Source organism: Portunus trituberculatus, chromosome 19, assembly GCF_017591435.1.
Source record: "Portunus trituberculatus isolate SZX2019 chromosome 19, ASM1759143v1, whole genome shotgun sequence".
Lineage (NCBI taxonomy): Eukaryota > Metazoa > Arthropoda > Malacostraca > Decapoda > Portunidae > Portunus > Portunus trituberculatus.
In genome coordinates this window covers 5,442,064-5,460,000 of record NC_059273.1, presented here as the reverse complement: position 1 = coordinate 5,460,000, position 17,937 = coordinate 5,442,064, and the positions used below count along the sequence as shown (strand labels likewise).

The window sequence follows — 17,937 nt, the reverse complement described above, 5'->3', positions numbered from 1 at the left end:
GCGTAGGTGGAGTGATAATTTGAGTACCATTGACATGCATGGGAGGGGAAGTGAGGGGAAGGGGTGGAGAGGGGAAGGGAGATACTAACGAAGGAAGGTGAGTGTGTGCGTTTGTGAGTTTGTTGCTTGGTGATGTGTGTGGTGCTGTGGTGGTGTTTCTGGGTTGTGATTGTGGTGGGGTGGTAGAAATGGTGGTAGGTGTGGTGTTGTGGTGGTGGTGGTTGTGGTAGTGATAGTAGTGATGGAATTCTTGATATTGTATTTTTATTATCGTATTGTATTTTACTTTTACTCTCTCTCTCTCTCTCTCTCTCTCTCTCTCTCTCTCTCTCTCTCTCTCTCTAATGATAAGCATGTCCTTGAGCCGCTCCCTTCCTCCCTCTCTCCCTCCCTCCCTCCGTCTCTCTCTCCCTCCTTTCTTCCCTCCCTTCCCTCCCGTGGCCTGCCTCAACAACCCTCTACTTCTCACTCCCTCCATTACATTCCATTCATCCATTCTCTATTATAACATTTAACATTTCCATCCATTTGTCTATCCAATATCCATTTCTACTTTATCATCTTTTAATTCCCTCCACCACCACCACCACCACCGCCGCCGCCACCTGATCCTCAAGCACCTCTCCTTTTCATAGTCTTCTCCTGTTACTTCATCTGCACTCATTTCAAGCACATTTTCATTATCTTTACACTTGTCTCCTCTTCTCCTCTCATTCCACCTCTCTGTACACAAGCACGTCTCCTTTTCTTGTGTACCCTCCCACCTGTTTCCTCTCGTCACTCCGGCCTCCAGCACCGCCAACAGCTCTAGGCCACGGATCGTTACTCTTGTTGCCTCTTCACACGTACCCATCGCTTGACTGTTGCTGCGCTCTTGAATGTATTGCTATCTCACCAGGAATGTTATAATGGTGAAGTGATGGTTATTCAAGTTCTCAGGTGTGTTTTTCTGATGGATGATGCAGATTCATTGTTAATCCCTTCAGTACTGGGATGCATTTTTACCTTGAGGTTTGGATATTAGACGATTTTGTTTACATCAGGAAGAGTCTATGGAGGTCAGAAGATTAATGGCCAGTCTTCACTATTTTAATCCCCACTTAGGTTTCTGAAGCTGGATAAAATCACCAAATAGTAAGCAGAATGAATATGGAAACGCCTCCAGCTACTGAGGCGGTTAAACTGTCAATACAACTGCTTCCTAACTTTCACTTATAGTTAATTAGGTAAATAAATGGAATAAGAATCAGGAAAGTTAAAAGTCCTGAAGAAAGTCTATGTAACCTCTCAGTGAACCAAGACGACGGGAAGGATTGAGAAGGAAGAGGAGGAGGAGGAGGAGAGGGGAGGCAGATAAGACGGCAGGGAAGGATGGAAGAAAGAGATAAGGTGAGAGGCAGGGAAGAGGAGATACAGGGACCAAAGAAGGGGAGGTGCATGGTATAGGAAGGCTTCTCTCTCTCTCTCTCTCTCTCTCTCTCTCTCTCTCTCTCTCTCTCTCTCTCTCTCTCTCTCTCTCTCTCATCTTGCGTTCCTGAGTTAGTAAATACGCCGCTCTTCCTGTTGTGGTATGATGATGAGGAAGAGGACGAGAAGGAGGAGGAGGAGGAGGAGGAGGAGAAGAAGAAGAGGAGGAGGAGTAGGTATTATATCATGGGCGCCTAAAGTTGAGTGATGTGTGGTATTTGTGGTTATCGTCTTGTTTGTTTGAGTTGTTTTATTAGTGAAATTGTTTACCTGAGGAGAGGAGGAGGAAGAGAAGAAGAAGAAGAAGAAGAAGAAGAAGAAATTGTAAGATAAAGGAGAGGAAGATAAAAGGATAAAGGAGGAATAAAGAAAGAGGAGGAGCAGTTATGACACATGTGATGTTTTATTATTATTTTTTTTTTTAAAGATGTGTTCAAAAATGTTTCTGATCATATTAAGCAATACAGCTGAATGTTACTTCCCGAAACCATTAATCAAAAGGACTGTCTGAAATGTGTAAATCTCCCTCTCTCTCACTTTCCGATCTGACTTTAGACACTTGAGTTGTGAACATTGAAGTATGGCACAGCCACAGGCAGGTTCAAGTCACTGAAGACTCTCCTTGCTGACTCTCACAAGCTGTGCATTGTCCCGAGACCCAAAGAACAAGTTTTGATGGAACTAATTCATGACAAGTTTTCAAGCCACAAACAAGTAGTGTATTCCGTCAATACGGGATGAAAGGCTTTGCATGGATCTTCAGCAGGATGGCCAAAGGTGGTGACCAGAGCTTACACAGCTAGACTGGGTGGAATGAGATGTTATCCGATGGATCGATGCCTGCGACTATAATTGTCATTGTAATCCAACTAACTGTCATTTCTGTGATGGACACAATCGTGACATTCCTTGCACGGTGCAAGAAGATTACTGAGGAACTCAATCAAGCAACGACTGACTTAACTTTTGACGAAGTCTTGTACTGCAAAACCAGACAGCTCTGGTCTCCCAAGAAACATACTGTAGTGTTGCGCCGGGGAGGCTTCCATTCTGCCATGAACATCCTCGCTGTCACTGAATCCTGTCTGGTAATTCATGAACTTCCTCGCTGTCACTGTATCCTGTGTGGTAAGTCATGACCCAGGCCAGCAATGGCTCAGAGTGGACACTAAAGGCGCTGTGGCGGATCTTGATGGAGAACGTTCCGGCACGGCAAGAAGACCAGAGCATGCAGTGTTGCAAAGAGCAGCTGTCTGACTGTGACTGTGGCTGTGCCTCACGCACCGCACACGTCAGTGTTTCACCCATCACAACACGAAAGAGGATCGTCATCAGGCACTTTGTGGCTTTGTATCTGCTGGTCAGCCCTTGTAGAGTGACTTCAACCTACTCGTTGCTGAACACACGTACTGATGACCAGAATTCATGTTCGTGGAACTGCTACTGTTGTTCTTACTAGCTGAGCTGGAGGGAGTTTGAAATCAGCACCTTGAAGCTATGTCTCAGAGGCTGCCATTGATGGCAGTTAGTGACCACACGAACCACATGTGTTGTGTTAACCGACATGCAATAGTTTGAACCGACCGCACCGTTAACATTAACAACCTTTGCAAGGTCGCTGGTTGGATCGCTGGTGGATCACTGGATACTCACATGCACTGGCCTGGCATGGATGGTTGGTGACATACGCACGCTAAAATTTCGCAAGATCAGGAGAAAACCTGAATTAGAGAGACGAAGATGTAGGGACGATCCCGTCCTCCTGTATGTATCAATTATACATAACCAAAGTCGTAACTTACAAGTTACGACTTTGGTTATTTATAATTGATACATACAGGATAATTGAAACGTGAATAAAATATAATATATGATATTACTACACGAAAAGATAAGCAGTCATGTTCACAGGGACTGGTGAAGAGATAGCTGGGTTCTGCTTACCAAGAGAAAAAAAAAATGCAACCTTCTAGGCAGGGTAACAATGTTTAACCCGGAAGAGAAGTGAGTGCACCCTCGCCAATAAAACAATGGCTATATGACAGCAATGTGGTCTGCCCATAAACTTTTATCTCCTACTTTCCTTCACTTTCTTTATACTTTTCTTCTCTCTGTCAGACCTCTTATTCTTCTCCTCTTTCTACTCACAAAAACAAGGGGACGATCAGAAATCAGTGTGAAAGATTCCAGCCTTCACCAGAGATGAACCGCCAGTCTGGTATACATTTCAGTAAATGATGTTGCGGTGAAAGGATCCAGAATGACTTGCTGGCAGCAACGCAACGCGGCGAGACATTGACTGGTGAGCGGTGCACGCATTGACGGCGGTGTGAGAAGCTCAGCCAGCGGGCGAGTTGCCCTCTGCAGGTCACTAGTGGCCCTCTCTGTTTGTTGAGCCTCGCCGACGCCACAGCCACTTGCAGCCCTGGACACAGAAGTCCACCAGCAAGATGGCAGCACCCACGCCACAGAGCAGCCAGTCCACGGGCTGCGTGTCTTCGCTGTGCAGTAGAGTGCCCGCCAGCAATGCTATGGCGCCCATGCCGCCTGCCATTCCGAGGACACGTGCCGCTTCCCCTGCACTCAAGATGACATTCAAAGTGCCGCCTGCCATCCAGAAACCGTGCAACCCGCGGCCCGCGGTCCACACGGCTCGCACCGCCCCTGCTGTTGTCCAGGAGCTACGCAGTGCGCTCCGCGCCCTCCAGAGGGTACGCACTGAGCGGCGCGCAGTCCAGAGGGCACGTACCACGCGGCGTCCTGTCAACAGGGCACGCATGCCTCCCAGCCTCCAGGGTCCGCCTGTTGCAGCCCCCACCATCAACAGGCTGCGCACTGTGCCACTCGCCGTGAAGACAGCATGCACTGTGCCACCCGCTATCCACAGGGCACGCAGCACGCTGCCAGCTGTCCAGACTGCTTGCACAGCACAGGCCGCTTTCCATAGGGCGCGCACCGAGACGCCTGCCCTCCAAATGGCATGCACCGCTCTGCTGGTCCTCCAGAAATAGTGCACCACTCCGTGCACCTTCTTACCAATTCTCCTGACGTCTCGCTGGAGACGAGGCGCCTCCTCCTCCTTCTGGATCTTTTCTGAGTCCGCCTTCTCCTCCGCCACCCACAAGTCGTGTTCCCGCAGCAGCTCGGGGAACACTGCGCCTGAGTTGGTGAACCGAGCAGGTCGCTGCGACTCAACCTCCTGGAGCTGCTCCACAGCGACGCAGCCTGCCTGCTGACCCGCGGCGGGGTCGTCACCAGCTCCAGACAGGCCACAGACCACGTCCTCAGACGTGTCGGGCCCGTCTGTAGCGTGGGACGTCCCGCTGACCGCGTGCTCAGCAGCGGCGGGGTCGTCACCAGCTCCAGACAGGCCACAGACCACGTTCTGAGACGTGTCGGGCCCATCTGTTGTGTGGGACGACCCGCTGGCCGCGTCCTGAGCTGCGACGGGGTCGTTACCAGCTTGCTCCCTGTCGAAGAGAGCCACGCTGGTCTGTGGCGGACTCTGGGACAGGATGGAGTTGTCCAGTCGCAGGTTCTCGCCGCCGCCTCGCCGGGGCACCGCCTCGTCCTCGGGCCTGCGGAAACAGGTGAAGGCGAGGCAGCGCCACCACCAGCAGCCTGTGGAGTACTGCATGGCCAGATGCAGCTCGTCCTCCCGCTGCTGCTGCTCCATCACCCGGCGTAAATTGAAGACGCCTTTGTGCTTGACGTCTTCTCCGCGCAGGCAGTACAGCTGCAGCGCGAGCTTCCTGTAGCTGAGCAGCTTGGCCATGTCCACGGATACGGCCGCGGCCTGCTCGTTCTGCCACAGCCAGGCGCCCTTGTCGCCCGGCACGCGCCTCCACCCCGCCTTGTACAGCGGGATGCAGGCCAGCTCGCGGCGGTAGGCGAACAGCAGCGCGCCGCGGTCCTTGGCGACCACACGGACACGCTGTGGCCGCTTGCTGCCGTAGGGAATCGTTACCTGGATGCGAAGGGTTAGCATTTTCTTGTTTCCAGTCATGGTTGCACTCACTCTTACTCTGAGAAGAGACGAGCAGCAGGTACACAGCTGTGATATTTAGGATGAAATGAGCTGCCTCTTCCCCGCATGCCCAGTCCTTCCCCAAACAGCTTGGAGTTAGCGTGCAGTCTTCTCCACACGTGGACCAATCACAACTCAGCACATAACAGCCAATCACAGCTCAGCACCAGACTAGTCCTTATTAACAGCTGCCTCTGCTCGTATTCCAAACACAACTCACGTAACAGACGTATTCCATACACTAAAATCACAATAATTGCCACCATTACAACCTCAACAAACACTACTTAAACTGTTGAACCTTTCCACACACACACACACACACACACACACACACACACACACACACACACACACACACACACACACACACACACCACCATCATGACCCCTACAGCCACATAACTACTGTCTCCACACCACCATCCTAAAATTTCGTGAAGCATCTGATGAGATCGACTTTGCGTCTGCTCTGATGAAATCCTACCATGATTATTGCAGTTTTGTTGTTCCATCTTTAGTGACACGGCGGTTCTTGCTTTCTCCCTGTCATTTGTTTGTTCCTGGCTTCAGACTTGATCGCGTACATGTGGCAAGTTTCCAGAGCCATATTGACTAAGTGCATGGACTCCTGAAGCTCCTGATCCAACATTTTCATGATATGGAGGCTTAATTCGATGCGCAGACTCAAGTGGATCTTTTTGAGGTGTAGCATGACGGATGTTTACCGATAAAACTGTAAACATATCATCGACAGTGAATGATAATCTGTTTTGCCTCCTAATACATCAATACAGACCTCTAGAATGCCATTACCTTTCATTTAGTGTGGCTAAATACGTGTACTAACTGAAAAAATATAGTTTCTGGTATACGAGATTCGGGTTTTTTTTTTATATGTAAGAGAGGAAAGCCGGCAAGGGCAACAAAAACTATTAAAAAAAAAGACCCACTGTTATAAAAAAGAAAAAAAAATAGAGGCCTTTTCAATATTGACCGCTGGACTAGAACGAACGTGGGTGAGAAGAGGCACAACTGGATAAACACAGGGGAATATGTACCCTTGTGGTATGCCTTCCCCTGTGTGTGTGTGTGTGTGTGTGTGTGTGTTTGGGCATGAATGGATGTGGATGGCAGATGGACGTTGTATGTGTCAGGATTAATTAGGTGGAAGAGAAGGTGATTCAGTTGGAAAGGAAATTAAAGAACCAAAAATATAAAGGAAGAAACAGCAAAAGGAAAAAAATTGGGTAATGAAGGGAACAATAAAGGATTGAAGAATAGAGGATTAAAAAACGGAGAGAAGATGGGAAGCGAATAAATCATGGAAATAGGAGCTAATAAGTGAAAGAACGAAATAAGAAAAGGGATAGAGAAAAATAAAAGTTATGAAAAAATAAGGAGAGAGAAGATAGAAGTATAAAAGAAAGTGTAAAGAGAAAACAAGAAGATGAAAGTGAGAAGAGATGAAAGGATAAGAAATAAAGATGACATAGAGATGGGAGAAGGAGAAAAGAAAGTGGTGAAAGAAACAGAAGGAAGTAACGAAAGTAGGAAGAGAGGAGAAGATAAGAAAAAAGGTGAAAAGTAAAGAAAAAGAAAGAGAGAAAGGAGTAGGAGAGTAGGAGGAGGAGGAGGAGGAGGAGGAGGAGGAGGAGGAGGAGGAGGAGGAGGAGGAGGAGGAGGAGGAGGAGGAGAGGTGAAGAAATAGGTGTGAAGCCAGGAGAATTGGCGGCACAAACCAGAACGAGGGAAGAGAGTCTGGCGAACCTCCAGCATCTGTTGACTTCCTGTTGAAATGAGGGAACAACCACCACCACCACCACCACCACCACCACCACCACCACCACCTCCTCCTCCTCCTCCTCCTCCTCCCATCTCAGCCACCTGCCTACCTCTCCTCCCTGCTTCTCTGCCCCCTTACACTGCCACCAACCTGTCTCTTCACTCTCTCTCTCTCTCTCTCTCTCTCTCTCTCTCTCTCTCTCTCTCTCTCTCTCTCTCTCTCTCTACCCCACCATCAGCCCCCATTTCAGCGAACTAAGTCTGCACAAGGACAGTGAGGTGAGGGTAAGGCTGGGAGGGTGTGGGCGGGAGGGAAGGGTGTCTGATGTGGGTTGAGGCGGTGTGGGCGGGAAGGGACAGGCGGTGTGGGCGGTGATTGGAGCTAAGGTCGCGGGCGGGTGGTCGTGAAGGGGAAGAAATTATAATTATTATGAAACGTGTGTTGTGGGTGGTGTTGGTGTACCTGTGTGTCAGAGAGAGAGAGAGAGAGAGAGAGAGAGTCAGTGCCCAGCTGTATCCTTCCATCTCCCCGTCTCATCTCTCCATCCCATCTCCGCATCCATCTCTCTCTCTCTCTCCCCTCTCCCATCTTTCCTTCTCCTCTCCCCACCACAATCGGCACCATCACCTGGGGAATTTCTTGCTGGGGTGGGATGGAACATTCTTACCCCTTCCCCCTTTCCCAAGAGAAAACGGGAAACCAGAAGGGGAAAGAAGAGAAAATAAGAAAACGGAAGAGAACAGGTTAAGAGAGATTCGGAAAACAAGAGAGAACATGATAGGAGATAGACAGAAAGTGAAAAGAATTAGAAGAGAAGGAAGAGATAATGAGATAAACAAAGAGATGTGAGGAGAGAGAGAGAACATGGAGAAGAAGGAAGGTCAGAAACTAGAGGAAAGAAAGTGATAAGAGAAGAGAAGTAGAAGAGAAAAAAGAGGAGAAAATGAGACAGAAATTGAAGAGTGAGAACTTCCTTATAAGCGAATGAGGACATAAGGCATTTCCTCCTCTTCTTCCTCCTCCTCCTCCTCCTCCTCCTCCTCCTCCTCACTTATGCATTCAGTGAGGGGTTCCGAGGCTCACTGTGGCTGTGTCCTCTCGCTTGCCAATGATGTGTGTTGTTGTGGCTGTTTGTGTCTCTCCAGTGTCCTCTCAGCCGCCCCTGTCATGTTAGAACGGTGATGCAGCTTTTTTTCTCCTCTCCCCTCCTCCTGGTGCTGTTTTTCTTTTCTCCCCTCCTCCTCTTTTCTTTTTTTTTTCTTCTTCTGGTTGTTGTTACTGTTGTTGCTGTTGTTGTTGTTACTATTATTATTGTTATTATTTTCTCCTCCTCCTCCTCCTCCTCCTGTTCTTTCGTTTTATGAATATGTAATCGTGTTTATGTGTGTGTGTGTGTGTGTGTGTGTGTGTGTGTGTGTGTGTAGAAGTATGTTGCAGTATGTATGTATGTCAAGAGGACGTGTGTATGAATGTATGTATCCATTCCTCTCTCATTCATTAATATTCACTTGATGATTCGTGTTAATAATTTTCTACATCACCTGATTAAAATCTTATCTTATGTATTCTTTAATTCATTTTTATACAAGTTTTTTTTTTTCATCTATTCATTTCTGTACCTTAATATTTTTCATGCTCTATGTTATCAGTTACCATTTTGTTACCGTTCAACTGTTCACCTGCTAATCTCTTTACTGCATCACCTTGTCTTCCTACTGCCATTCACTTTCCCTTCCGTTAATCCTGTTGTCACCCATCTCTTCCCTTTTACCTTTCACCTGTTCACCTTCTTACCTAATCTCCCTCACCTAGCTGTTATTATCCATCTTACCACTGGTTCCTCTCCTCACCTGTTTCTCTGTTCACCTTTCCTGTTATCATTCATCCATATTCTCTAACTTTTCACCTGATCACCTCGTCACTTGATCTCTTTTGCCTGTTCATCCTTACTGTTCATCTGCTTACTTGTTCCCTTGTTCATCTGACCTGTTATCATTCATCCTCACTTATTCATCTCATTTAATCTTGCTCTTGATCTCTATTGCCCATTCTCTCATATGATCTCTGTTACCTATCCATGCACCTGTCCCTCTGTTCACCTGTTGCCGTTACCATTGCAGAGCGCGGACTGGCTGGAGCTGCGAGTGGTGGAGCTGACCCCCGGCATGGTGTACCTGGGCACCAACATGCAGGAGGCCACCAAGCTACTGCAGGCACACGAGGAAGTCCTGGCAAAGCTACAGGTAAAAAGATTCTTATCACATGTACCTTTTGTCGTTGTCACCTCATCTTCCTTCACTTCTTTGTTTTCTGTGACTTTTCTTCCTCTTCTTCTTCTTCTTCTTCTTCTTCTTCTTCTTCTTCTTCTTCTTCTTCTTCTTCTTCTTCTTCTTCTTCTTCTTCTTCTTCTTCTTCTTCTTTTTCTTCTTGTTATATCTTTCTCTTTTTTATCTCCATTTTTTTTCTTCGTCATCTTCCTTTTCATCCATGATTTTCTTCTTTTTTGTTTCTTTCTAATTGTTAGTAGTAGTAGTAGTAGTAGTAGTAGCAGAGTAGCAGGAGCAGCAGTAGTAGTAGTAGTAGTAGTAGTAGTAGTAGTAGTAGTAGTAATAGTGGTATGTCCTCTCTCTCTCTCTCTCTCTCTCTCTCTCTCTCTCTCTCTCTCTCTCTCTCTCTCTCTCTCTCTCTCTCTCTCTCTCTCTCTCTCTCTCTCTCTCTCTCTCTCTCTGTCTCTGTATTTTTCCTATTCTGTTTACCCGTCGGGACAAACACACACACACACACACACACACACACACACACACACACACACACACACACACACACACACACACACACACACACACACACACACACACACAAACCGCCATGATTTTTCAGTTTCTCATCTCGCCGCTTCGTCCCTCGCACACACACACACACACACACACACACACACACACACACACACACACACACACACACGGCCACCTGGATCACCCCTTCACAAGTCGGTAACTCAAAGCACCTTCTAGTCTTATCCCGTGAAAGTCGTGGTCATTATTCATGTCGATCCGCCTCGCAAATTACATTCCTGAGCGGCTTTGATGTGCAGAAAGCCTAAGCCTGCCCCTGACACGACGCCTGAGAGGGAGGAAGGTGGAGATAGCGAAAAAGCGAGGGGGTTAGGGACGGTGGGATTGTAAATAGGGTGTGTGATGCAGTAGGGGAGTGTAGGGAACGTGAGAAAGGGATGAAAAAATAAGTGTTTTGAATATGCTTCTGTCGGATGGTGCAGGGAAGGGAATTGGTTAGGGAAAGGAGTAGTGTCGCCCTCGGAGTGGCATTACAGGTGGCTGCTGGGGACGGGGGAGGGAAACGCCACATGAATTTACACACAATTGTCGCTGCAGCCTCGAGGGACGGGCGGCCTCGGCGGAGTGACGTGGTTATGATGTCTTGAGTTAGGTAAAAACAGCGTGCGTGAGTGAGGCTGGGATGGAAAGGTGACTTCTTTCCATGGCTAGTCTATTCTTTGTTGCGTGAGGGATGCCTTCGGGCGCACCTGCAAGGAGCGAGGAAGCTTAGGGACTGGCCCTGTAAGTAGTGTGTGTGTGTGTGTGTGTGTGTGTGTGTGTGTGTGTGTGTGTGTGTGTGTGTGTGTGTGTGTGTGTGTGTGTGTGTGTGGTGCAGGGGAGTGTTTGCTTGGGAGCAGGGGGTGGGGAGGCCTCCTGAGCCCCGGGCTGTTTACATGGAGGACCGGACTCAGCCCACCACTGTCCCTTGCTGAGCTTGGCCCGCACATCCCCAGGCGATCATATCCGGCGTGGTCTATGAAAACTGCCTAGAGTTGCCTCCACGAAAGTGACCGTGTCAGTAGTGAGGGAGCCAGGAATGAGGGAGCCAGGAGTGAGGGAGCCAGGAATGAGGGAGCCAAGAGTGAGGGAAAGAGAAATGAGGGTTGTTGGTTCCCCAATGGTCTCCTTATCTAAGGACGCCTCATTCCCTGGCCGCAGGAGGCCACCACGCCCTGATAAGCCTGCGGGGGGTGCTGTCCTGCTGGTCGTTATTGGGTTTCTGCTGTGCATGGCGGCCTCCTTCCCTTATTTGGTCGCGGAATGTACGCCCGCCGTGACACCACAGCACACAACCGCTTCCCTGCTTGGGGCGAGGCGAGGGATCCGTGTGTGTGGCACTGTGTTTGCCTCCCTGCAGCTGTGTGTCTAACATGCCGCGGCAACTCACATAGCAGTGGCAACTCGACATTCACTGGAGAGCGAGAGGTTGGTGTGGAGCGGGGCAGTGCCAGACCTGACCTACACCTGCCCTGGTGGACACAGGGAGGCACCACGCCACCACCTTACCGGGTGCGGCCAGGCGGAGGCTGCGTCATTGCGCGGAATCTGGCACCGCTAGTAATTGGGAGTCTGCATGATGTAATGTTTGGGAGCGGTCCAAGGGGCGCCCGTCGCGTGTTGCCCCAGAGAGGGAGGCGGAGGGCGGCCGGACGTGGCTGGCGACCTGGCGCCCCTGCACGGCTGATATGTTTAACACCTGGCGGCTGAGGGGCTTGTCAGGGAGCGCGGGAGGCAGGGAGGAATGAGAAACGAAAGGGATGACATGCAGGGAGGGGAGGTGGGGTGAGGGGAAGGATATTCAAACAACCTGGTGTTTTGTTGTTATGTTTCGTAGTGATTAGGTTAGCGTTCAAACGCGCGCGCACACACACACACACACACACACACACACACACACACACACACACACACACACACACACACACACTCAGGGCAGCAGACAGGTGGCAGATGAGGGCGCCGCTCCCCCTCACGCCCTCCTGCCCTAACGTGCCGCACAAATATAGCAACGACCGACTGTGTGTGTGTGTGTGTGTGTGTGTGTGTGTGTGTGTGTGTCAGCGGCTGACGGTGGCGCGGCACGTGCAAACACTTACTCTGAATCTCACTACTGAAACACACACACACACACACACACTTAAATCAACAGCCAGGCTCTGTCAGACGTTTTATATTCAAAGAAACTACCCTTTTCATCTACCTCCTCCTCCTCCTCCTCCTCTTCCTGAAACAACTACTAAGCTAATATAAAGGAAGAAGGTGACGCTATTGAGAGAGAGAGAGAGAGAGAGAGAGAGAGAGAGAGAGAGAGAGAGAGAGAGAGAGAGAGAGAGAGAGAGAGAGAGAGAGAGAGAGAGAGAGAAAGGCACACTCAGAACATTCTTTTCCTTTGATTCAACATGTGTGTGTGTGTGTGTGTGTGTGTGTGTGTGTGTGTGTGTGTGTGTGTGTGTGTGTGTGTGTGTGTGTGTGTGTGTGTGTGTGTGTGTGTGTCCTCTATGACTACTCTTCCTCCTCCTCCTCCTTCTCCTCCTGTAAAGGGTCACACGTCCGTGCTATTAATAAATCATACGTGTCATAAGGTTACTAGTTGTCATGTGGTGGTGGTGGTGTTGGTGGTGGTGGTGGTGGTGGTGATGTTGGTTGCTTTCTCATATTTAGTCCTTGTTTTTTTTACTATCAATTTGTCTTGCTCGTTTTTCTTAAGTCTCCCACCCACTCCATCGCCCCCCCCCCTCTTCTTTCTCTCTCTCTCTCTCTCTCTCTCTCTCTCTCTCTCTCTCTCTCTCTCTCTCTCTCTCTCTCTCTCTCTCTCTCTCTCTCTCTCTCTCTCAAGTGGTAGCGAGTGGTGTGCAAGATTGGTGTAATTAATGTGACTCTTACACCCTTACCCTCTATTTATGTGTTGTTGATTATGATAGCAATCTCTCTCTCTCTCTCTCTCTCTCTCTCTCTCTCTCTCTCTCTCTCTCTCTCTCTCTCACTGAAACCTAATAGAACACTTGTAACTATGAATCTCTCTTACTTTCACGTTTTTCAGTCAAATAACCTTACGCATCGTCCTTACATAGAAACACTGGAACAAGGAAATGAGGGACGTTATGAGAAACCATCAGGCGTACATATGGCAGCCTCTGAATAAAACATACTTACCTATTTCCACCTATCATCTCCATCCATATGTCTTTCTAATCTTCCTTTAACCCTTTCAGTACCATGCCGTGTTTCCATATTCATTCTGATTCCTATTTAGCGATTTTATACAGCTTCAGAAACTTATATAGGGATTAAAGTAGTAAAGACTCTGGCCATTAATCTTCTGACCTCCATAGACCCTTCCTAATGCAAATAAAATCGTCTAATGATATCCAAAAATTCACAGTAAAAATGTGTCTCAGTACTGAAAGGGTCAAAGCTTCCTGTCGACTATGCACAACACTGATTACTTACTACTATTACTGATACACCATTTTATTGATCAACCATTCACTACAGTACCATTTACTTTCACTTATCGTCCCCCGCAGAGCAAGCAGAGCCCAGTGGAGGACCTTCTCAATCAGGCAGACCAGCTCATCTCCACGCAGCACCCCCGAGCAGAGGTGTATGCGGCTATGGCAGAGTCCCTTGGTCTTGCCTGGAAGGACCTCAACGCGCAGCTGGAAACGAGGAAGGAGATTCTGGAGATGGGCGTCACTTTCCACACGTGAGTTATGCCAATATTGTCTTCTTTCTGGGTCTGTCTGTTGATACTCGTCAGTTACCTCTATATGTTTCCGTCTGTCTTCCGCTGAGACTAAATTTGCCTTTTTTTTCTTTCTTTCTCTCTCCTTTTTATTGTGTTTATCTTAAATAGAAATAGTATTATGTTTTTTTCTTTCTTCCTTCCTTTTATTCGTTTATTTTTTCCTCTCTTCCTTTCCTTTCCCTTCCTCTTTCTTTTGTGGTTTCCTTTTCTTTAATTTCTTTTCCTTTGCCTTCCTTCCTTACATATTTCTTTCTTCCTTTCCTCTCTTTTTTCCCTCTTATTGAAATTTTCTCCCGGATTCCTCTTAACGTCGAGAGAGAGAGAGAGAGAGAGAGAGATTACATTCTTTCACGCTATATCTAACCACTGATTTTATGAAGCTTCGGAAACTACACACATAACAATTAAAGAGATCCAATGCCACTTGACTTTGGAATTCCGCGATACCTCTTTGCCTCATTCCGCGTCTCACGTTACTCAATCCCCGTGAAGTGTCGAGGCTGGGCAAGTGAGGCATCGGTCGGGCGAGAGTAAACACAGGCTTCTAAAAGGCAAATTAACCGCTATAAAACCTGTACCGTCATTCAATCCCCGCCGCCATACAGAGATAGATAGATAGATAGATAGATGGGTAGATAGATGGACAGATGGATAGATAGAAAGTGAGACAGCTTGGTTTGTCGTTATAAGGGCAGAGAATTGCCTTTTTTCTCTCTCTTTTCATTTTAGGTATTGGAATTTCCTGGGTTTTTTTTATCTATTTCCATCTACACGACTTTGCTCTCTCTCTCTCTCTCTCTCTCTCTCTCTCTCTCTCTCTCTCTCTCTCTCTCTCTCTCTCTCTCTCTCGTGATTATTTCTTATTAATTTTTGCGTGTTAGGTCCTATTTTTAATCATCATCACCACCATCGTCACCACCACCACCACCACCACCATCACCACCACCACTATCACCACCACTATTTCACTACTATTTATTCACCACTGTAAATCTATATTCAGATGTAGTACATTACTATCACCCAACCACCACTACCACGTTACTATCCTCCTCCTCCTCCTCCTCCTCTTCACCTTCGTGCCTGGGTCATCTCACACCCACGCCCATATTGGGGAGGTCGGCTGCTCTCCCTCTCCTCCACCTCCCCCTCCTTCTCGTTCACCTCTTCACCTTTTCTCTCCTCCATCTCCTCCTCCTCTTCGTTTCTCTTTTCTCTTTCTCCACACTGCCTTATGTTTGCGAGTTCGTTGTCTTATTATTTTTTTTTCCACTATCTCCTTCTTTTCTACCTTTCTCTCCTCTTCCTACTCCTTTTTTTTCTTTCTTCATTTTTTGTTCTTTCATTTCTCTCTCTCTCTCTCTCTCTCTCTCTCTCTCTCTCTCTCTCTCTCTCTCTCTCTCTCTCTCTCTCTCTCTCTCTCTCTCTCTCTCTCTCTCTCTCTCTCTCTCTCTACATACATACATAAATTCACCCGCATCATTCTTACACACACACACACACACACACACACACACACACACACACAACTGGACATCACCTCTTCCTTCTCCTCCTCCTCCTCCTCCTCCTCCTCCTCCCCCCATCTTTAGTCGCGCTTCTAGACTCAAAAATTTGTCTTCGCCTTCCTAACTCGGGGCGTCGGAACTTAAGATGAACGAGGAGGCAAAGTTGAGATAATTTAAGTTTAAGTGTTGCATCTTTCATCCTAGAGAGAGAGAGAGAGAGAGAGAGAGAGGGGGGGGGAGTATTCTGAAGGGGAGATAAGGGAGAAAGAAGATAAAGGGAGCGAAAACTGAGAGAGGAAGAGAAGACAACAAACTTTTACTAGTATTTGTTTTGTGATCTTGTGATGTTGAGGATGATGACGAGGAAGAAGCGAAGGAGGAGGAGGAGGAGGAGGAGGAGGAGGAGGAGGAGGAGGAGGAGGAGGAGGAGGAGGAGGAGGAGGAGGAGGAGGAGAACAAGATAGTAGGAGGTGGAAGAGAAGAAGGGGATATGAGAATGAAGACGAGGAGAAGAAGAGACAAGAAGAGGAGGAAGAAAGTTGAGGAGGACGATTAAGTAGGAAGTGGAAGATGAGGAAGAAAAGAACGAAGAAGTAAGATGGAAGATGAGGAGGAGGTGGAGAAGGATGGGACTCACTGTGGGCGTTGTCTCTTTGTAGGACCTCAGTTTTGATAAAAGTATTTGATTCTCTACTCGAACTAACGTCTGATAGATGATGAGAAATGCAAATGTTGAAGAGAGGAAGCCTGAGTCAATGTTAATGTGTGTGTGTGTGTGTTTGTTTGTTTGTGTGTATAGTAGTGATTATAATTCCGTTTCTTTATGCCTGTGTGAGATAATTAGTAACCCTTTTATTCCGAATTGTTTTTTTTTTTTTTTGCGTCGGTCTTGTTCACGTATGCATAGAAAAAAAATATGTTTGATTATTCCGCTACCAATCCCTAAAAACATAATAATTCAAAAACACAGATGACTCATTATAACTGACGTGAAGATGATCACCATTCATTTATACCATTAAGAAAATTATCATTATTTATATACACCATTAAGAAAATTATCATTATTCATGTACTTCACCATTAGTCCCCGCTCTGCTTGATGCATCGACATTAAAGGTGAGAGGAAAACCTGCAGGTGGACTCGGTAATCAGGTACCTGTGGATTAGTAAGGTCATTTGTACCCTGCGTGGGGGTGCGGGGGAGGGCGGCGAGGTGGCGGGGTCCTGCTGGGCGTCGTGGCGGGTGGTGTGTGTGTGTGTGTGTGTGTGTGTGTGTGTCCCTCTCTCAGGTCGAAGCGGTGACTTAGAGAGCCCGCTGCCATTTACATCACTATCTGGTGCTTGGTAAAGAATAAAATAAATACATGAATAAACCCTCGTTGTTTGCTGGCCTTTTTCGTCAATCAGATGTGCCTTTACCGACCCGGCCATGCGCTGATTGGTTGCTCAGTGCATGCGAGGCGACCCGCGTGCCCTAACTGGGGACGGCGGGGCAAGGGACGGACCAAGGGCTAGCGCTAGACCTTCTCTCGCTTCATGCCTCCCTGCCCCCCCTGCCATCTTGCCTCCTGTGGCGCCACGCTCAGGGATCAGCGACCCCCGCCACCCTGACTAAGTGCAGATGCCCCAGTAGTGGTTCAGGCGACGCTGTGGGAACGTGAGGGCAGGAGACAAACAGACGAGGGTCAGCAGGGTGCGTAGGCGCGGCGCCCACAGTGACCCCACACCATCACTGGCGGGGCAAGTCAGGAGTGGAGATGATAGGATGTAGATGGATGGAGTTTCTGTGTGGCAGGATGTCATGATAGTGAGAATCCTGCCCATCTATACCGTCAGGAGAGGGAGTGTTTGAAATGTTTGCTGCACCATCCACTGAACTCTGTCTATCTTGACCTCAGTTCGCTTTCGCGGGCAGGGAGATGGTGAGTGGCAGGGTCTTGAGATATCGTGGAGCCCTGCCCGTCTTCCGTCATCCAACTCAATACTGTACCTTCACTCTACTTACTTCTTCCATCTTCTTTTGCTTTCCTCTTCTGGCATCTTATCTCGACTATCTCCAACAGACTGTAAAGTAAGTTGCTGGCGTTTTCGTAGTTGTTTACGTATTTCTACTGCTACTCTGATAATTATTCTGCAAAATCACATATAAGAACCTTTCCTAAGCTTTGAAAAGTGTCCTGATAATAGAACAAAGAGTTTAAGAAAGTGATCGTACATAAGCCACGCTTGAAGCACAAGATCACAAGGGAGCCAGTAAGAAAATTAGCCTCGAGATAGCCTGCCTGTCGGAGCGTGGCAGGCGACAAAAACTCGGCCCCTGTGACCGGCGCGGCGGGAAGTCATCTTCGCAGATTGTCATCGTGCGCATCCCTATATCAGCTTAGGTCAGTTATTTGTAAGGATGAAGGAGAGGAGAGCAGCACGCGTGTCTCCTGTTGCGTCATAACCTCGAATACATGTCTGGAAACTGGTTATGGAGATGTGTGGTCGACGACGAGGAGACTGCGTGTCGCTTTCTCAATGCCTGTAGGCTCACACACACACACACACACACACACACA

At 48.0% G+C, this 17,937-nt stretch overlaps 1 protein-coding gene across 1 annotated transcript in view; it reads left to right on the top strand.

Moving 5' to 3' along the window:
• Window positions 1–17,937, top strand: part of LOC123506326 (titin-like) — a 140,761-nt gene that overhangs the window by 58,179 nt on the left and 64,645 nt on the right. The window contains 2 exon segments of the mRNA XM_045258296.1: window positions 9,401–9,523; window positions 13,645–13,823. Coding sequence (XP_045114231.1) covers window positions 9,401–9,523; window positions 13,645–13,823 — 302 coding nt within the window.